Here is a 22,405-nt window from a genome sequence, read left to right as displayed (position 1 = left end):
GTTCTGTCACCAGCTAACCATGAAACGTTGGGTCAGACAGCCCACTTACACTTTGGAAGCACAAACTTGAAACCATCTCCTCCTCTAAGCTTTCAGAGTCAAAACGCGAAGAGACCACAAGGTGGAGATAATGCCTTTATATAAGTAAAACTTTTTGCCTTGCCACACAAAATAGAACATCCCCCAAACAACAGGTCAGGTTAGAGCCTCTTCATCAAAATATGAAAAAATTTTTTTTACCAGTGCTTGATCTTAAAGAATTTAGTTAACTATCAAAATACTTTAAAATTTACTTGGGATTAGAATAACCTAAATATCTAAAATATTTTAAAATTTACTCTGATTAGGAAGTCCTTATATTAAATTCCATCAATGCTGATTCCACTGTTTCCTTTTTTAAAATATTTAATTTTTAAATCAAAAAAGTTCTAAGATAATTATCATACAAATGAACAGTATTAATATAAGCACAAGGCCTGTTTCATTTCTACCTTTAGCAGAATCGCATTGGCTCTGTCACTTTTTTTTCCTTTTCCTCCCTAACTAAAGAAAGAAATCAAAGTGTTCTCTTTTTAAAATTACACTCTCTCTGCTCAGATGCTCAGTCACGTCCAGTTCTTTGAGACCCCATGGACTGTAGCCCACCAGGCTCCTCTGTCCATGGATTTTCTAGGCAGAATATTGCAGTGGGTTGCCATTCCCTTCTCCAAGGGATCGTTCCCCCACCTAGGAACTGAACCTGGGTCTCCATTGCAGGCAGATTCTTGGTTTCCATTTAATTGAGTTATTTATTATATTCTAATCGGCAATGCTGATGAGTAGAATACTTAGGGAGTAGTTCTGTTTTCTCTGGAACTACTCTCTGTATTTTATTTAGATTTCCTTTTATTTAAATAACTCCCTTCTGAGTTTTCCCTGCATCAGAAGTCTGGGAACCTGATCTTCAGATCTTCAGGAAATCTGATTGCTCTCTGCAACAGTGCTGAGTCATCTACCAGCTTCAACAATAACAAAATTGGATTTTCTGTTCCTTCCTAACTCTCTTGTTTTTATTGTCAAACATTTTCCCAGAAACTAGGGGAAAAAATAAAAATGCAAAAAATTGAATACAGTTGGTGCTGTTACATTTGAAATGCCACTGTAGTGTTTGGTTCTTTCTTCCTTGAATCTTATTAAACTCCTTGTATAATGCATCTTGTACTTACGGGTGGCAGCACCATAGACATAAATGAAGAAACTATTTCTAGAATGAGAAGAGGTGCTGAGTCCTTAATGGCAAGATGCAGTAAGCAACCACGCTTGCTAAACATTTTCTCTCCTTGGATCCACCCTGCTGTTCCTGAGACAAAGTGTTCCTCTATGAAGTTTATTTAAACCAGCTGTATTAGATACTGAGAACACTATCTATTCAGAGTCGAATACCACTTAGCGACTGAACAACAACAATAACAACATTAGATAATTAAGAATGCTATTTATTATTAATATCTTAAAACCAAAAGAGAGCCTTAATAATCCTTCCATCATAGTCATAAAATCGTACGTAGTACTTTATTACAAATTTGGCATTGCGAATCAGTGTTTATAATTACTCCCCCAAAGGATTCTCATACTGAAATGTTTTAAAGATAATTTGAAATTACATCATACATAATGGATGTGCTTGTAATTAAAATATTCTCTGACTCATTTTCTTTGATAAATCTTGTGGTTTGGACTTTATTTTACTATAAAAAGTTAATTTTTCATCCTAGTTTTAAAAATCACTTGATGTCCTACCATGTGCAGCTCTGTAACTAAACAGAAAGATGAAAGAGTCTGTAGATTATGAGCAGGTTGGAACAGGACTCAGCTGGTTCTAGGTGTACATGTGTCAAATAAACAGAAATGTTTGCTAGGTCTCATGGTAAAGGATAAAGGAGTTTCCAGGCAAAGCAAGATGCCCACATTGATACAAACACAAATAACAGTCACTAACTTTAAGAAGCTTGTAATTTAGTAGCAGGATAAGAAAACATGATCTGAAATAAGACTCAATAAGAAAATTGCCATGAAAAGACTGAAATGAAGAGTAATGGGGGATTGCAAATGAGAGGATCAGGGCTGAAGAATAAAGTTCAGTGATTAAGAAAGGCTCTGAGTAGGAAGGATGGTCACCTTATGTGAAAGTTAGACTGTGCCCACCACAGAAGTGGATATCCTGATGAACAAAGTTGACTATTGCTATACGTGTTGATTCTTCTCGTATCTATTTCATTTTTATGTTGCTTGGAATAGTGTTAAAATTAATAGTGTTAATTTTAAATATACCCTAAAACAATTATTATAAAATTGTATTAAGTAAACAAATGTCCATAAAACCTAATCAGTCCCCATTAATTTAAAATTTGCAATAACTTGTATCTAACACTTTATTATAATCATTTAAGAAGGAGATTTAAAGTTTTACAAAGAAAGGTTTTCGTATAGTCTTAAGAACTTGAAAGGGATTCCTACATAATCAAATAGTCTGCTAAGTACATGTAATTATGTTTATTAGAATGGTTCACAAAAGAATTATCAGTGATGGGATGGGGAGGGAGGTGGGAGCGGGGTTCAGGATGGGGAACACATGTACACCCGTGGCGGATTCATGTCAACATATGGCAAAACCAATACAATATTATAAAGTAATTAGCCTCCAATTAAAATAAATAAATTTATATTAAAAAAGAGAATTATCAGGGAACTTTTAATGGTTCAGCTTAGTTACCATGTGTTCTTAAAATATTTTATTATTTATGCATCTCTGAAAATATTATGTAAAGTATTATATAAAATTTAGAGTTTCATTCAGGTCTTAATGGAGCCTCCCATTTAGTTTGACTTAGAGAAACATTACTAGATAAAGGCCTTGAAAACTCATATTCTAAGCTTAAAGGGCATATGATAGTCCCCAGGAGAGACTTCTTCCATCCCCCCATGAGCCACTGGTATCTGACCTTTCTGTCTTGTTCATGAGTAGACTTATGATCTACAAGTGCTAATGACGATTCATGTCCCAGGTAAGAAAGCTGAGACTTGGACCGTTGTCGGATGGACGCTCTGTAAGTAAAAAGAAAGATGAATTAGTCTGTGGATTGTTGGAACAGGACTCAACTGGTTCCAAGTTTACATCACCTGTGTCAAATGAACAGAACTGTTTTACACGGTAACTGGATACGGGAGCTTCCTGAGTGGGTTTGATAGAACTATCAGTCTGGTTGCTATGGTGCCAAGCTAAACCCTGATTCAGAGTACACACACAGAGGCAGGAAGAGAAGAGGCCAAAGTTGTTTCACTAGTCCACCACCAAAAAAGCATCCAAGACTCAAATCTATCCCAAACCCACATGGTTCTGCTATTGCTATAACGGCAATGGCCCATCACTATTACCTCCCTTAGGAGTGTACGATAAGTTTTGATATCTCTCTCTCTCCCTGATGTTTGCTTTAGCATAATTCTACCTGGACACAAATAGACTAGTAGGAGGAAACAGGGACCCTAGTGGAAATTTCTCCAGGCTATGTACTGCCTTTAGGAATGGATTTAATTAACAAATATATTATTGAAATATAATTTAGCTTGATGTGTTCACTGATTCATTCAACAGAAGAAGATTGTGCGCCTACAACGTACAAATCAATGTTAGGTGCTGTGAGGGGACACAAAGACTGGACAATTACAGTCTTCTCCCCTAAGGCGCTTAAAGTTTTATAGAAGAACCATGCATGTAACCAACCCTAATATAAGGAAGAATTGATAAGTGCTATAAAGCAGGTTTAAATAAACAGTATGGAAATTTAAAGGATAAAAGAACATATGTCAGGTGCTACCATGACAGGCTTCATGGAGAAGGTGGCTAAGGTAGGCTGTGGGTATCTGTAGGCTAGAGGAAAGAGCATTGCTGATTGACAGAACAGTATAAAGACAAGTATGGAGATAAGGTTACTAGTTACAGAAACTTAGTATAGGGCAGATATAGGAAGTGATTCGAGCTGTTTTGTTTTCCCCTGAGGTTTCCGGGAAGGAGACTTCTACTTTCTTCTAGGTTAAATTTGAAAGTATGTGACACTGGAATCTGTTGGCAATTATGTCAAGAAAAGAAGCTTCCTAAAAAACAAATACTGAAAAAAAGTAGAGCTGAGAAGGGAAGAAAAAGAAACTGTATGTATCTTGACCAAGTCATTGAAGCCCCAGCCTTGCCTGAAGCCAAAGCCCTTTTGAACTATTTAGTGATGTTTTTATTCTTTCTCTTTAAAGGTTAAACCAGGTTGGCTGAGGTTTTTTAGCCATTTGCAAATAGACTGCTAAGTGATAAAGGTAATCCTGAAGACTTGAAAGGATGGAAGTTACAATCTCAAAGCACTTGGTCTGAAGAAACACAGTGTAAAGAAGGAGATTGTAGTGATGAGGAGATCTGTGTCAGCTGTGGTAGAGCGATCCACATGGTGTTATTCATAAGTCTCCTGTCATCTGTTTTCAGGTTAGGCTAGACAAAAACAAACACCAAGGTGGCGCCTGCCTATTGCAGATGCTCATCTATCCTTCCTGAGAAGGCAGCAATGCATCAACTTCATGACCCTCACTTATCCCACGTTCATTTGACGGCATCTTTTCCCTTCGTCACCAGGTTCAACAGGTGCATTTATGTCAAGTCCTCCCTCTTGCTCTTGCTCAAACTCTCATTGTGATCAGGCATGAAACCACACCCCACTCTGACTTCCTGCTACCAAACTGGCTTCTGCGACACCCCAAGCCCATCCCATTTGGCCTGAAACTCTGCAGCAATAGAGTCATTTCTTTCAGTTAGGTAACTGAGGTCAAGAGCTCAACTCCCAAAGGTGTGAGGGATAGGTCTGTGTCAGCTAGAGAGAGCTGAGTGCAAGAGAGGGCTGAGACTGAAGTTTAGGGGCCTGAAAAAGAAACTCAGAGCGCTGCCAGACAAGGAAGAGTATGTGGAGAAGAAGAGGGCCCCAGAACATAGTTGACCACCTCCCAGTTCTGAGCAGGGAAGACACCAATCCTTACTCCCTCAAATGTCTACTACTTTAATCTTATGTTTCTTAAATCTCTCGTTCTCTCGTTCCCTGTTGCCCATTCATCCAGCATTCTACCAGTCTAGCATAAGCTGCCCGAAGGAGACCACGAACAGTAAGGGTGTGAGGCAGGGGCCTGACCTGCCGCTCTGGTCTTCCACAAACAGCAGCATGAGGATTCTGTCACTCCCCTTTTCAGAAACCTACAACAGCTCCCCCTCCCTTCCTCAGAAGCTGTGTACCACTTCTCATCCGAAACAAAAACAGCTAATTTGGGAATATATGCTCTCTCTCAACATGATCATTTAGGAAATTATTGTCATCCATGGAAATTGTTCTTGAATCTAAAATATATTACTAAAGAGAGACTTAGGCATCAGAGGGAGGAAATAAGATACAAATTAACATTTCAATTAGCCCTCTTAAAACACAATCTGTCAGCATACACAATAAGATATTTTTAACAGACCTTCTTACTCAAACCTATAAATCTTTCTCTGTAGGAGGTTAATAGCTACTTTTGGTGTACAGGTTGTATTTCTGGGCTTCTCTCCTTAGTCACCAAAATGTAGAATTTGTAAGAGCTAATAGCCAAATAAGAAATGTTCATATTAAAACTGTTATCTGGGCCTAATAGTAAACTGTAAGTAAACTACTTAGAATGGGAAAAATTCTTTTCATTTGAAAAATTAAGAAAATATTTATTTTCTTTTGACCTCACCATGAGATACATTGCCTCTTTGCAAGCTTTAATTTAGTGGTCAAAAGAGATGCCTAGTCATTTTCTGGGTTTAAGAAGTTAGTTGATACCTTCAGACCATGATTCTGATGACCTTTATAATCTTTTTCTTCCACTCAGAAAAAAACATGGTGAAATAATTAATGCCAGATGTCTTTAAAAATTACCTAACAATTTAGGCAATTTTTATAGCTTTTACATTTGAACTATTGCTTTATTACTTTCCAAATTGAAAAAATTCAATGAAACTAGCATTTCTTGAAATTTTCTGAATAGACCTGTCCTTAAAAGGAAAAATAACACCCCTAAGCATAAAACCCAGTGAACTAGTCTTTGAATATTAAAAGTAAATAAATCTATGTTTGAATTACTTGGAGTTATTTCTAGAATATTATATTTTAAGCCTCTTTAACCATTTTTCAATAAACAATTAGCTATCTTGAATAAGCAAGTCATAAATTGAGCCTTTGTTTAGAGCACAGTCTTGAATCAAATATCCTAGAAATGATAAAGGGTCACGGTAGAGAAATGTCAGTCTATTGCCTACAAATAGTCTCTGAACTTAAGAAAAAAAGATCTTGAATAACATTTTCACAAATACACACAAATACTCCTGGGTAGAATTTTTCTTAATATACAGACCTTTAACATTAAAGGGACTATTTTTTTAAACTTTTAAACCATAATGAAAGATTAAATTTATAAACTTGCTATAGCATGATCCAAAAATATGCTTTGGAAATCAATACCCACAGAATGATGCCCCCCCCCACAAAAGTTCATGTTTAGGAAAATATGCTTTGAGTGTTAGATGACACATCTCATATTTCATCTAGTTAAAGAATGATTTGACCTTGGATGGGGAACTCTGGGAGCAGAAATATTTGTAATTCAATTGCAGCTCAGTAGGTTAAAGAATGGAGCTGAAGACATGAATCTGACTTCCATTTAAGAGAGTGCTTCACTGTTTATAATTGCCAGGACATGGAAGCAACTTAGATGCCCATCAGCAGATGAATGGATAAGGAAGCTGTGGTACATATACACCATGAAATATTACTCAGCCATTAAAAAGAATTCATTTGAATCAGTTCTAATGAGACGGATGAAACTGGAGCCCATTATACAGAGTGAAGCAAGCCAGAAAGATAAAGACCAATACAGTATACTAACACATATATATGGAATTTTAAAAGATGGTAATGATAACCCTATATGCAAAACAGAAAAAGAGACACAGATGTATAGAACAGACTTTTGGACTCGGTGGGAGAAGGTGAAGGTGGGATGTTCTGAGAGAATAGCATTGAAACAAGTATACTATCAAGGGTGAAACAGATCACTAGCCCAGGTTGGATGCATGAGACAAGTGCTCGGGGCTGGTGCACTGGGAAGACCCAGAGGGATGGGATGGGGAGGGAGGTGGGAGGGGGGATCGGGATGGGGAACACATGTAAATCCATGGCTGATTCATGTCAATGTATGGCAAAAACCACTACAATATTGTAAAGTAATTAGCCTCCAACTAATAAAAATAAATGAGAAAAAAAAAAAAAAAGACAGTGCTTCATACCACAGTTAATTCTGGGAGACAAGTCTAAACACAGATTTTTTAAAAATCCCCTTTCTAAGCTCAATAAACAACATTTTAACTACAGAGCATCTTTATCATGACCCCCTACCCTCAGTAAAATGAGAAGCCAAATTTAAGAAAGCTCTATGGATTGGAGACAGAAATGTCAACATGGCAACCAACGATTCACTTGCATGTTCATATAACACAAGACCTGGGGCTGTATTTAAGGGCCTTCCAAGTGTACCTGAGATATTGCCAGAAGATCTTAGCTGCAGAGGGTTGCTGAAAACATCTGAAAACTTTAAAATCTGCCCCGTTGCCTGAGCTTACCTTAAGCTAGCCTGGTAGCTCCCTCTGCTAAAGGTCTGTTTTCTCTCAAGTAAGGCATCTTCGGTTTCATCTTTTCCTATTCAATACAACACGAGTGATCCCTTAGTGTATGCAATAAGCAGAATCAGAGCAAAATCAGATTATTTACTATATTTGCATAGCATATTGTTACCATATCTGATCTCAAACAACCTGTTAACTTTATTGCAATAACTAAAAGCTAACACTTGTCCAGCACATTCTAACAATAAAAAAATTAAAAATACTCATCAAGTTTGAATCTTTTGAATCAAATGATAGCCTATGTGATATTACCACAGAAATAGATACCTATAGCTATAGCTGATATGAATGACCAAAAAATCTTGTGAGAAACCCACTGAAAAGAAAAGTGAAAGCATTAGTTGCTCAATTGTGTCCAACTCTTTTTGACGCCATGGACTGTAGCCATGGAATTCTCCAGCAAGAATTCTGGAGTGGGTTGCCATTTCCTTCTTCAGGGGATCTTCCCAACCCAGGGATCAAACCCAGGACTCTTGCATTGCAGGCAGATTCTTTACTGTCTGAGCTACCAGGGGAGCCTGAGAAATCCACTAGAGGTGGCAAAAAAAAAAGAAAATAAATAGTAGATGAACCAACTTTAAAAAAAAAATCTTTTCAGAATAAATCACATGTTCAATGTATACAGTCATTTTACCCGATAGTGTTAACAAATCCAGATTTGATATGGGAGAGAAAGTTTGTAATGGATGCTTAACATAGGTTTAGGTAAACCACCAAATCCTGAGGTTAAGACTCCTGCTTCCACTGCAGGGGGCATGGGTTCTTGTCAGAGAATTGGATCCCACATGCCACATGATGCGGCCAAAAAAAAAAAAAAGAAAATTCAGATTGAAAAGGAGAAAGTACATTAGGACCTGAAGTATCTACCTACATTAAAGAAAATATGCATAAAACTTTTTAGTCCTTGTTTAATTCACTCAACCAACAAGAAGAGAGCTCATACTGAGTGCAGGACATTCTAGGAAGACTCTCTTATTTGCAAAGTATGAGGGGAAAAAAGGGGATGGAGTTGAAGTTTCTTCCACAGGAGACCTGGGTTTTAGCCCTATGACTTGATCAATAACTAAACCTCCTGAACATCTGTTCTTTCCTTTATTATCTATGTAATGTCCCCCAGGGCTTTAAGGAGAACAACTAAGACACTATATATTGAAATGCATAGAAATCCAAAAACATCATATATGCTAATTATTTAACACAATGTATAAGCATAACTGAAAAGGCACTTGCCTTTTATGTCTTTTTCATTAAAGGCTTGGTCTCCTTGACTTTGCAAAGTTATTAGAGTGAAGTAAACGCCTTTCCTTTCTAACAGTTCTTCATGGGTGCCTCTTTCCACTGCTGTACCGTGTTCAAAACCAATAATGACATCTGCAGCTCTAATTGTAGATAGGCGGTGAGCGACAGAAATGATTGTGTGCCCATGCTGAACCTGTGAGGATGTACGGTGCACTGAGTCAGACTGTAAGACAAAGCTGACGGTGACGTTTGGACTGTCTCAGAATCCACAAGTAAGGCAGAGGCTCGCTCCCCAAGAAGATTCGTAAATAGGCTAAACAGACATTAGAAAATGCCAGCATACTTTCTTAGTGGCTAGTAAACACATCACACGTTGCTCCAGTTGCTGCTATTAATCAACATCTTAAAACCAAAATGTAAAGTTTTAAAATTACATCTTGTGAGTTAGACTTAACAAGACTTAAAATTTTGCATGTGCAGCCTTTAGAAGCAAATCATATGTCTTCTGTTCAACTGTGAGGAACATTGTGGTGAGCCAATATTTTCCAAAGAGATACAATGACCCACAAAAAAAAAAAAAAAAGAGATACAATGACCCCTGTAGTCCGTCTCTCTCTGTCTCTCTTTCTCTTTGTCCTCTCTTCACAGAAGCCTTTGCTACAACACAAGGATTTCCACACGGACTTATAAAAGGAACTCAGACTTTCAACAAACCTTACTCAGTGCCTCTTGCACCATGGCTTCACTCTCATTGTCCAGTGCCGAGGTGGCCATGTCCAAAAGCAGGATCTTTGGGTTTCGGACAAGGGCTCTGGCAATGGCTATTCTTTGTTTCTGGCCACCACTCATCTGGCCTCCTCCTTCTCCAACAAGAGTGTCAAATTGCTAGGAAGAAAGCCACATCAGTGATGAAGAGCAAGAATCTGATGGATCCTGACAGTGATCCATTCATTACAAAAGTCCTTTCTAGCTTCCTCCTCAAGCATGAGTTTTCACACATCCATCTTTCACTTAAAAAAAAACAAAACAAAAACCCTTTCCTGAAACAGGTTATTATTTAATCAATATTTGTGTGTAAAATAAAGATATTGATTTATTCTTTCATTCTGGATGATAAAAATGTTTCTTTTTAGCTCAACTTCAAGTAAAATGTTTCCACCACAATAAAAGTTAATCAACATCCTGAAAATCCATTTTAGAGGATTAAAGCATATGTCAATTCCTTGTCTCTATCTTTTAGTTGAACACAGAAAAACACAACACTAAAGTTGTCTATATATTATGAATGAAAGATCAAAGTAGCTTTATAATCACTACCATGAACAGCAAACAGTTACTATCTTGCATGCCCAGGATTACACTGGAATCTCACAAGGGAGTGATGTGGTCAGTCTCTTATCTCACTTATATTAGCAACATGAGTTGAACATCTACCATGCAGAAAGCGTGGATCTGAACTCTTTACACATATCATCTCATTTAGTCCTGACTGATGTGCCATGAGGCAGGTACTACTATTTTCCTTAACGGATGGATAAAGTAATGCTGCAGTCTGAGGGGGTAACTTGCCCAAGTTCATGAATCTTACAAGTGCAGAAGCTGGGATTTGTCCAGAGGCGGTCTGATTCTGAATCTTTGTATTGTTTAACTACTAGACTATATCATACACACATCTGCGATCCTATCCATACAGGCATTTTGGAAGGCTGAGAAGGATGTATTCTAGAGCACAGACTGTGGAACCAGACTACTTTGGATGAGAACCTTGCCTTAAGCAAGTGATTTGACCTCTTGGAACCTCAATTCTCCTTCTGTAGATGGGGATAATAATATAGCTGCCTGACAGGATGATTGGGAGAATTAAATGAACTAATAGATGTGAAGTGCTTAGAAAAGTGCCTGATATGTAGTAAGCACTGCTGCTGCTGCTGAGTCGCATCAGTTGTGTCTGACTCTTGCGACCCCATAGATGGCAGCCCACCAGAGCTCCCCTGTCCCTAGGATTCTCCAGGTAAGAACACTGGAGTGGGTTGTCATTTCCTCCTCCAGTGCATGAAAGTGAAAAGTGAAAGTGAAGTCGCTCAGTCGTGTCTGACTCAGAGACCCCATGCACCGCAGCCTACCAGGCTCCTCCGTCCATGGGATTTCCCAGGCAAGAGTACTAGAGTGGGTTGCCATTGCCTTCTCCGGTAGTAAGCACTATATTTGTGTTAAATAGTAATAATAATTCTTCTTTGATTTAGCAGACCATTGGCCAAGAAATCCATACAAGTATAACACTGAGTTGATTTTGTCATTGCTATAATATAAAATGAAGATAAATGAGGAAATTTTGAATATGTGAGACATAGTACTGAAGACACAGTATTAGCAGCCCAAACACAAGAAAATTTGAGAACAGTAACAACTGCAGACATCAAAAGAGAATTGTGAAAGTTACCACTACATGACATATTTATCATCTGCTTAGACAAATGTTTAAATAGATGGAATAAGGAAATTGTAGGTATGTTAAAGCAAGCTTCTAAAAGAGGGTGCTGCAGTTTGGTAGATTTTAATGTATTAACCACACATATTTTCAGACAAAGAGGGGAACTCAAAATACATTTCCAGGCACAAAATGAAAACATGACATTGATAATTTAGAATTCAAATGAAAAGCAATGCATATTACTATGTAATTTTTTTCCCTCTATGAATTCTGGGTTTCCCTCTGGAATGAGAGGCTAGGGGTACCTGTGGCAGGTCCATGATGAAGTTGTAGGCATTGGCTTCCTTGGCTGCTCGGACTATATCTTCCATTGTTGCATCTGTTCTGCCATAGCGAATGTTCTCTGCAATGGTGGTGGAAAACAGAACAGGCTCTTGCTCCACTATCCCAATCTGAGATCTGAGCCACTGGATGTTAAGAGAGCGAATGTCATGGCCATCCAAGGTCACCTAGAGAACAAAAACCACAACATCACTTCTCTTGGAATCCTTCAAGATTCTGAATACTACTACTGTGCTGTACTTGATCCATGAGGAGAAAAAATGAGACCTACAAGATTGTATAAAATAGTCCCTCTTATAATGTGGTTGTTAATATAAGGATGACAATATAAGTTGAAATCAAGTATAGCTGTAGGACAATTCATTGTAGAAACACAACTGATATACAGGTCACTTAGTTTAGCTCAATTGGCCCAAGAATAGAAAAAGCTTTAATTTCTCAATAAAGAGTACAGTCAGTTATTCATCATACTTTAAATATTTCTATCTTTTGACTTGAAGCCAAAATGAACTTCAAAAGATACAAAGAAAATGACCAATGGTCTCTATCTTGCATATATGTGTGTGTGTTAGAATAAAATATTACTTTCTAGCCTGATTCATCAAATGACACTCAAGTGTTCAAATACAATTGAAACTATAAATGGGATAAATAAATAAACATTACTATTAGCAAAAATATAAACATTTTATATAAAAAACATGATTTCTATATATTCAGAGTATAATTATAGTGGTGTGTAGCAAAGAATACCCAATCAGAGAATAAAGTGTCTGTGAAAAAAGAAAACCTTATTACATTTGCCATGTCACTCTGACAGTACCTGCATTATATAGAGCTCATTGCATGGAAAAAGTCATTTAATATACAGTGTAATGATTCTATCTCAAGGCATCAAGGAGATGTTAACAAGAATGATTATGAGGCAGAGTGAAAAGAGCATAGTCTTTGACATCCAATAGATCTGGGTTCAAATCTGGGGCAACTCTCAATTTCTCTGCTTCCTCATTTGTAAAATGGGAATATTTATCTTTGGAAGTTCTGTGAAAATAAGTAATGATCTCTATAAAGTACTTGACATACAATATGTGATAAATAGCAATTATTAATTTTTTTTAGTTTCAGTCTATATTTACAGTCAGACAAACACAAGGAGAAAGAGACTAAGTAGTTTGAAAAAATAATGTAATTATTTTTAGACCTATTTTTTACTCTGAGATGTAACAATCAAGAACTGTTCTCTCTTAATTCTGGCCATGTAAGCTTTCTTATACTTAGTGTTTGGAGAACTTTAAGGAATAATAACAATTTTGTTATAATACAAAGAAAGAAATGGAAATTTTCCCTCACTGAAAAGGCAGCAATACCATTTTGAATGTATCTGTACATTCAGTTACATCACTGAGCAGATGGACTGATTATTCATTGAACACAACTACTATGGAGAGAATTAGTCCATTTGGTTTATTAAAAAAAAATCATTAAGTCAGACTTTGATCCGTGGTCAGGGAAGATCCCACCTGCGGCAGGTTACAGCCAAAAAACAAAACCAAACAAATCATTAACTGAACTATGCAGATGTCAAAGTGCTGTCAGTGTTTGCTAGGTGTTTGTATTTGACAAATATATCACCCTTTTCAACCTACTATCCCCAAGTGGCTCACTGATAAAGAATCTGTCTGCCAACGCAGGACAGGCAGAAGACACAGGTTCCATCCCTGGGTCAGAAAGATCCTCTGGAGTAGGAAATGGCACCCCACTCCAATATTCTTGCCTGGAAAATTCCATGGACAGAGGAGCCTGGTGGGCTAGTCCATGGGGTTGCAAAGAGTTGGGCATGACTGAGCATCCATGCACACATTCCCATGTATAAGAAGTTTCTGGAAGATACACACCATGCCTTCAGTGGGGTCATAGAACCGCTGAATGAGCTGCAGCGCTGTGCTTTTCCCAGCTCCACTGGATCCCACCACAGCTGTCACTTCCCCTGGTTTAATGACTGTGCTAAGTTTATTTAAAATCTGCAGAGCAAAGAAAAGAACAATGTTCAGGTTGTCATCAGTTAGGCTACAAGTTAGAACACTTTGTTAGGACACTGTGTATGTGTCCTACTCATGCCCTCATAGCAACATCCATTGATTTCTATTAATAACCAGAAAAATTAGTAAACAGTGCTAGGATGTGTTTTTAGCATTTAGCATATTACTTAGTCATAAATTAATAGCCATAGCCAACAAATAAAATGATGTGTGGTAACACTGTTGAAGTAAATAAGCCAGGCCCACCTCGAAAACTATGTTCCAAAATCTAATTTAAAATTTTCTGACATGCCAGGATACCTCAAGGAGACTGCCCCAATTACCCTTAGGGGAGAAAGTCACTTAGCAGTAGAAGACTTTGTTAAAGCAAACTACTGGCATTGAGAATAGAAGATAAAACAGAAATGAAATAAATGTATTTCAGTTCAACTGGTATTTGTTGAACAGCTGTCTTTGAACAGATATTATAAAGTAAATTTTTAGCCATTTATTTAAAAATGTTTACTAAGTACTACCTTATTATTTATATTTCACAAGGCACTTTTACATTTAATGTTTATATATGTATGTGTGTTATAATCAAGAATATACTTCAGAAATATCAGAATATACATGTACCTATATTATATACATATATAAGTATGTATGTATAATGTATATTTGTATGTGTATATATGTAAATTTACTTATGTTACAACTATGTAGTATTAGAATTAAGTTGCATTTCCATGACCTCTGTGGGGATAATAGAAATATTAAGGAAGGGTAGCTAACTATGGAAAACAGTCAAAGTTTCCTCAAAATATTAAAAATGGAACTGCCAAATGATCCAGAAATTTCACTCTGTATATTTATCAGAAAAAAACAGAAACATTAATTTAAAAAGATACGTGCAGGGGAGGAGCCAAGATGGCGGAGGAATAGGACGGGGAGACCACTTTCTCCCCTACAAATTCATTGAAAGAACAATTGAACGCAGAGCAAACTTCACAAAACAACTTCTGATCGCTAGCTGAGGTCATCAGGCGCCCAGAAAAGCAGCCCATTGTCTTCGAAAGGAGGTAGGACAAAATATAAAAGAAAAAAGAGAGACAAAAGAGCTAAGGATGGAGATCTGTCCCGGGAAGGGAGTCTTAATAGAGGAAGTTTCCAATCACCAGGAAACCCTCGCACTGGCGGGTCTGGGGGAAGTTTTTGAATCTCGGAGGGCAACCTAACTGGGAGGGGAACAATAAACAAAACCCACAGATTACGTGCCTAAAAGCAACTCCCAGCAGAAAAGTACCCCAGACACCTGCATCCGCCACCAGCAAGTGGGGGCGGAACGGAGAGGAGCAGGTGGCATTGCTTAGGGTAAGGACCGGCCCGAAGGCCCTGAGAGCAATTGGAGGGAGCTTTTGTGAGTTACCAACTTAAACTGTGGGATAGCAAGAGAGAGAAAATTAACCTGCCCGAACACACTGCCAGCTGTTTGCAGAACAAAGGGTATGAGCAAGTCCAGAGAAGAGCTCGCAGGCAGGCTGCGGACCGGCCCAGCCCCGCCGGAGGCTGGAGGCGGGGGGGGGGGGGGGTAGAGGAAAGGGGCAGGCTCGGCCCCAAGGACCGAATCCCCTACGGCACTGCAAACAGGCCTCCAGTTTCTAACCAAAGACTTCCTGAGATTCCAAATGGTCGACATCCGCTGGGAGGGTCGCGGCGAGACACAGGGCGCACGCACCCGACCGGCGCAGGCAGGGACTGGGGCTGGGGACGGGGATGGGAGAAGGCGCACGCATCCGACTGGCGCGGGCGGAAACTGAGGCTGGGACCACGGAGGAGAGAAGGCGCGCCGCACGAGGGGAGAAGGCGCGCCGCACCCGGGGAGAGTGCGCCTGTCAAGCTCCTGGCTGCCTGAGCCGCTCGGGCGGGGAAGGCACAAAACGCAGGCGCAGCCGAGTCCGCGCTTTTGTGGAACACCTGAGGGCTGGAACTGCGCACAGCACAGGGCACGCTCCATATAGAATAGCCTGAGCAGCATAGAGGGGAAAGCAGCACCAGCCCCTCCCCGCAGCCCAACGGAACTAGCAACCTGAATAAGAGTCCACCTCCACCCGCCTGTGTCAGGGCGGAAATTAGGCACTGAAGAGACTGGCAAGCAGAAGCCAAATAAACAAAGGGAACCGCTTCAGAAGGGACCGGTGCAACAGATTAAAATTCCTGTAGATAACACCGACTACACCAGAAGGGGCCTGTAGATATCGAGAAGTGTAAGCTGGAACAAGGAGCTATCTGAAACTGAACCAAACCCACACTGATCGCAACAGCTCCAGAGAAATTCCTAGATATATTTTTACCTTTTTTTCTTTTTTCTCTTTTATTTTCTTTTAAAATTCCCTATTACTCCCCCATTACTCCTTAACTTTCATTTTCATAGATTTTTATGAATTTTTTAATTAGGAAAAATTTTTTTCTTGTTTTTTTTTTCTTTTTTATCTTCTTTTTTCTATTTTTCTTTTTCTCTTACTTCCTTTTAAAGTCGTCTATTACTCCTCTACTACTCCTTAATTTTCATTTTCATTACACTATAACCTTGCAAAAAAAAGAGAGAGAAGCCCTATTTTTAAACTGAACTTCATATATATTTTTAAATTTTTTGTGTTTTGGTTTTTGTTTTTAATATTGTATTTTTAAGAGTCTAACCTCTACTCTAGATTTTTAATCTTTGTTTTTCAGTATATGATATAAATTGTGGACATTTAAGAATCCAATATTCAGTTCCCATTTTTATTCAGGAGTGTGTTCATTACTCTCTCCCACTTTTGACTCTCCGTTTTCTACCTCAGAACACCTCTATTTCCTCCCTCCCCCTTCTCTTCCCAATCCAATTCTGTAAATCTCTGTGGGTGTCTGGGCTACGGAGAACACTTTGGGAACAGATAACTGCGTAGATCTGTCTCTCTCCTCTTGAGTCCCCCTTTTTCTCCTCCTGCTCATCTCTATCTCCCTCCTCCCTCTCCTCTTCTTCATGTAACTCTGTGAACCTCTCTGGGTGTCCCTCATGGGGGAGAATCTTTTCACCATTAACCTAGAAGTTTTATTATCAGTGCTGTATAGTTGGAGAAGTCTTGAGACTACTGGAAGAATAAAACTGAAATCCAGAGGCAGGACACTTAAGCCCAAAACCTGAGAACACCAGAAAACTCCTGACTACACGGAATATTAAGAAATAAGAGACCGTCCAAAAGCCTCCATACCTACACTGATACCAACCACCACCCAAGAGCCAGTAAAGTTTCAGAGCGAGACATACCATGCAAATTCTTTAACAATGCAGGAACATAGACCTGAGTGTCAACATACAGGCTGCCCAAGGTCACACCTAACACATAGACCCATCTCAAAACCCATTACTGGGCACTCCATTGCATTCCAGAGAGAAGAAATCTAGTTCCACACACCAGAACACCGACGCAAGCTTCCCTAACCAGGAAACCTTGACAAACCAATCGTCCAACCCCACCACTGGGTAAAACCTCCACAATAAAAAGCAGCCACAGACCACCAGAATACAGAAAGCCCACTCCAGACACAGCAATCTAAACAAGATGAAAAGGCAGAGAAATACCCAACAGGTAAAGGAACATGAAAAATGCCCACCAAGTCAAACAAAAGAGGAGGAGATAGGGAATCTACCTGAAAAAGAATTTAGAATAATGATAATAAAAATGATCCAAAATCTTGAAAACAAAATGGAGTTACAAATAAATAGCCTGGAGACAAAGATTGAAAAGATGCAAGAAATGTTTAATAAAGACCTCGAAGAAATAAAAAAGTCAATTAAAAATGAATAATGCAATAAATGAGATCAAAAACACTCTGGAGGGAACCAAGAGTAGAATAACGGAGACAGAAGATAGGATAAGTGAGATAGAAGATAAAATGGTGGAAATAAATGAAGCAGAGAGGAAAAAAGAAAAAAGAATCAAAAGAAATGAGGACAACCTCAGGGACCTCTGGGGCAATGTGAAACGCCCCAACATTCGAATCATAGGAGTCCCAGAAGAAGAAGACAAAAAGAAAGGCCATGAGAAGTTACTCGAGGAGATAATAGCTGAAAACTTCCCTAAAATGGGGAAGGAAACAGCCACCCAAGTCCAAGAAAACCAGAGAGTCCCAAACAGGATAAACCCAAGGCGAAACACCCCAAGACACATATTAATCAAATTAACAAAGATCAAACACAAAGAACAAATATTAAAAGCAGCAAGGGAGAAACAACAAATAACACACAAAGGGATTCCCATAAGGATAACAGCTGATCTATCAATAGAAACCCTCCAGGCCAGAAGGGAATGGCAGGACATACTTAAAGTAATGAAAGAGAATAACCTACAACCTAGATTACTGTACCCAGCAAGGATCTCATTCAGATATGAAGGAGAATTCAAAAGTTTTACAGACAAGCAAAAGCTGAGAGAATTCAGCACCACCAAACCAGCTCTTCAACAAATGCTAAAGGATCTTCTCTAGACAGGAAATGCAAAAAGGTTGTATAAACGTGAACCCCAAACAACAAAGTAAATGGCAACGGGACCATACCTATCAATAATTACCTTAAATGTAAATGGGTTGAATGCCCCAACCAAAAGACAAAGACTGGCTGAATGGATACAAAACAAGACCCCTATATATGCTGTCTACAAGAGACCCACCTCAAAACAAGAGACACATACAGAGTAAAAGTGAAGGGCTGGAAAAAAATATTTCACGCAAACGGAGAACAAAAGAAAGCAGGAGTCGCAATACTCATATCAGATAAAATAGACTTTCAAATAAAGGATGTGAAAAGAGACAAAGAAGGACACTACATAATGATCAAAGGATCAATCCAAGAAGAAGATATAACAATTATAAATATATATGCCCCCAACATAGGAGCACCACAATATGTAAGGCAAACGCTAATGAGTATGAAAGAGGAAATTAATAGTAACACAATAATAGTGGGAGACTTTAATACCCCATTCACAACAAACAGAAAATTAACAAGGAAACACAAACTTTAAAGGACACAATGGACCAGCTAGACCTAATTGATATCTATAGGACATTTCACCCCAAAACAATCAACTTCACCTTTTTCTCAAGTGCACACGGAACCTTCTCCAGAATAGATCACATCCTGGGCCATAAATCTAGTCTTGGTAAACTAAAAAAAATTGAAATCATTCCAGTCATCTTTTCTGACCACAGTGCAGTAAGATTAGATCTCAATTACAGGGAAAAAAATTGTTAAAAATTCAAACATATGGAGGCTAAATAACATGCTTCTGAATAACCAACAAATCATAGAAGAAATCAAAAAAGAAATCAAAATATGCATAGAAATGAATGAAAATGAAAACACAACAACCCAAAACCTATGGGACACTGTAAAAGGAGTGCTAAGGGGAAGATTCATAGCATTACAGGCTTACCTCAAGAAACAAGAAAAAAGTCAAATAAATAACCTAACTCTACACCTAAAGCAATTAGAGAAGGAAGAAATGAAGAACCCCAGGGTTAGTAGAAGGAAAGAAATCTTAAAAATTAGGGCAGAAATAAATGCAAAAGAAACCAAAGAGACCATAGCAAAAATCAACAAAGCTAAAAGCTGTTTTTTTGAAAAAATAAACAAAATTGACAAACCATTAGCAAGACTCATTAAGAAACAAAGGGAGAAGAACCAAATTAACAAAATTAGAAATGAAAATGGAGAGATCACAACAGACAACACTGAAATACAAAGGATCATAAGAGACTACTACCAGCAGCTCTATGCCAATAAAATGGACAACTTGGAAGAAATGGACAAATTCTTAGAAAAGTATAACTTTCCAAAACTGAACCAGGAAGAAATAGAAGATCTTAACAGAGCCATCACAAGCAAGGAAATCGAAACTGTAATCAGAAATCTTCCAGCAATAACTTTCCAAAACTGAACCAGGAAGAAATAGAAGATCTTAACAGAGCCATCACAAGCAAGGAAATCGAAACGGTAATCAGAAATCTTCCAGCAAACAAAAGCCCAGGACAGGATGGCTTCACAGTTGAAAGCTGAAAGCTAAATTTTTCTACCAAAAATTTAGAGAAGAGCTAACACCTATCTTACTCAAACTCTTCCAGAAAATTGCAGAAGAAGGGAAACTTCCAAACTCATTCTATGAGGCCACCATCACCCTAATTCCAAAACCAGACAAAGATGCCACAAAAAAAGAAAACTACAGGCCAATATCACTGATGAACATAGATGCAAAAATCCTTAACAAAATTCTAGCAAACAGAATCCAACAACATATTAAAAAAATCATACACCATGACCAAGTGGGCTTTATCCTAGGAATGCACGGATTCTTTAATATCCGCAAATCAATCAGTGTAATACACCACATTAACAAATTGAAAGATAAAAACCATATGATTATCTCAAAAGATGCAGAGAAAGCCTTTGACAAAATTCAACACCCATTTATAATTAAAACTCTCCAGAAAGCAGGAATAGAAGGAACATACCTCAACATAATAAAAGCTATATATGACAAACCCACAGCAAGCATCACCCTCAATGGTGAAAAATTGAAAGCATTTCCCCTGAAATCAGGAACAAGACAAGGATGCCCACTCTCACCACTACTATTCAACATAGTTTTGGAAGTTTTGGCCACAGCAATCAGAGTGAAAGCATTTCCCCTGAAATCAGGAACAAGACAAGGGTGCCCACTCTCACTACTACTATTCAACATAGTTTTGGAAGTTTTGGCCACAGCAATCAGAGCAGAAAAAGAAGTAAAAGGAATCCAGATAGGAAAAGAAGAAGTGAAATTCTCACTGTTTGCAGATGACATGATCCTCTACATAGAAAACCCTAAAGACTCTACCAGAAAATTACTAGAGCTAATCAACGAAGATAGTAAAGTTTCAGGATATAAAATTAACACACAGAAATCCCTTGCATTCCTATACACTAACAATGAGAAAACAGAAAGAGAAATTAAGGAAACAATACCATTCACCATTGCAACAAAAGGAATAAAATACTTAGGAGTATATCTACCTAAAGAAACAAAAGACCTATACATAGAAAACTATAAAACACTGATGAAAGAAATCAAAGAGGACACAAACAGATGGAGAAACACCGTGTTTATGGATTGGAAGAATCAATATTGTCAAAATGGCTATACTACCCAAAGCAATCTATAGATTCAATTCAATCCCTATCAAGCTACCAACAGTATTTTTCACAGAACTAGAACAAATAATTTCACAATTTGTATGGAAATACAAAAAAAAACCTTGAATAGTCAAAGTAATCTTGAGAAAGAAGAATGGAACTGGAGGAATCAACCTGCCTGACTTCAGACTCTACTACAAAGCCACAGTCATCAAGACAGTATGGTACTGGCACAAAGACAGAAATATAGATCAATGGAACAGAATAGAAAGCCCAGAGATAAATCCACGAACCTATGGACACCTTATCTTCGACAAAGGAGGCAAGAATATACAATGGAAAAAAGACAACCTGTTTAACAAGTGGTGCTGGGAAAACTGGTCAACCACCTGTAAAAGAATGAAACTAGAACACTTTCTAACACCATACACAAAAATAAACTCAAAATGGATTAAAGATCTAAATGTAAGACCAGAAACTATCAAACTCCTAGAGGAGAACATAGGCAAAACACTCTCCGACATAAATCACAGCAGGATCCTCTATGACCCACATCCCAGAATTTTAGAAACAAAAGCAAAAATAAACAAATGGGACCTAATGAAACTGAAAAGCTTTTGCACAACAAAGGAAACTATAAGCAAGGTGAAAAGACAGCCCTCAGATTGGGAGAAAATAATAGCAAATGAAGCAACAGACAAAGGATTAATCTCAAAAATATACAAGCAACTCCTGAAGCTCAACTCCAGAAAAATAAATGACCCAATCAAAAAATGGGCCAAAGAACTAAACAGACATTTCTCCAGAGAAGACATACAGATGGCTGACAAACACATGAAAAGATGCTCAACATCACTCACTATCAGAGAAATACAAATCAAAACTACAATGAGGTACCATTACACGCCAGTCAGGATGGCTGCTATCCAAAAGTCTACAAGCAATAAATGCTGGAGAGGGTGTGGAGAAAAGGGAAGCCCTCTTACACTGTTGGTGGGAAAGCAAACTAGTACAGCCACTATGGAGAACAGTGTGGAGATTTCTTAGAAAACTGGAAATAGAACTGCCATATGACCCAGCAATCCCACTTCTGGGCATACACACTGAGGAAACCAGATCTGAAAGAGACACGTGCACCCCAATGTTCATTGCAGCACTGTTTATAATAGCCAGGACATGGAAGCAACCTAGATGCCCATCAGCAGACGAATGGATAAGGAAGCTGTGGTACATATACACCATGGAATATTACTCAGCCATTAAAAAGAATTCATTTGAATCAGTTCTAAAGAGATGGATGAAACTGGAGCCCATTATACAGAGTGAAGTAAGCCAGAAAGATAAAGAACATTACAGCATACTAACACATATATATGGAATTTAGAAAGATGGTAATG

General features: G+C 38.2%; 1 protein-coding gene across 6 annotated transcripts in view; it reads right to left on the bottom strand.

The window, feature by feature from the left end:
* Positions 1–22,405, bottom strand: part of ABCB11 (ATP binding cassette subfamily B member 11) — a 109,527-nt gene that overhangs the window by 31,586 nt on the left and 55,536 nt on the right. For all 6 annotated transcript variants that reach the window (XM_070476083.1, XM_070476081.1, XM_070476079.1 and 3 more), the window contains 6 exons: positions 13,673–13,798; positions 11,741–11,944; positions 9,719–9,889; positions 8,996–9,197; positions 7,703–7,778; positions 2,982–3,084 (listed from right to left, as the gene is read on the bottom strand). In XM_070476083.1, coding sequence (XP_070332184.1) covers positions 2,982–3,084; positions 7,703–7,778; positions 8,996–9,197; positions 9,719–9,889; positions 11,741–11,944; positions 13,673–13,798 — 882 coding nt within the window. The remainder of the gene's footprint in view (positions 1–2,981; positions 3,085–7,702; positions 7,779–8,995; positions 9,198–9,718; positions 9,890–11,740; positions 11,945–13,672; positions 13,799–22,405) is intronic.

The sequence above is a fragment of the Odocoileus virginianus genome, chromosome 13 (genome assembly GCF_023699985.2).
Source record: "Odocoileus virginianus isolate 20LAN1187 ecotype Illinois chromosome 13, Ovbor_1.2, whole genome shotgun sequence".
Taxonomy (NCBI): domain Eukaryota; kingdom Metazoa; phylum Chordata; class Mammalia; order Artiodactyla; family Cervidae; genus Odocoileus; species Odocoileus virginianus.
The sequence above is the reverse complement of the archived record's forward strand: the minus strand, read 5'-3'. Positions and strand labels throughout refer to the sequence as shown.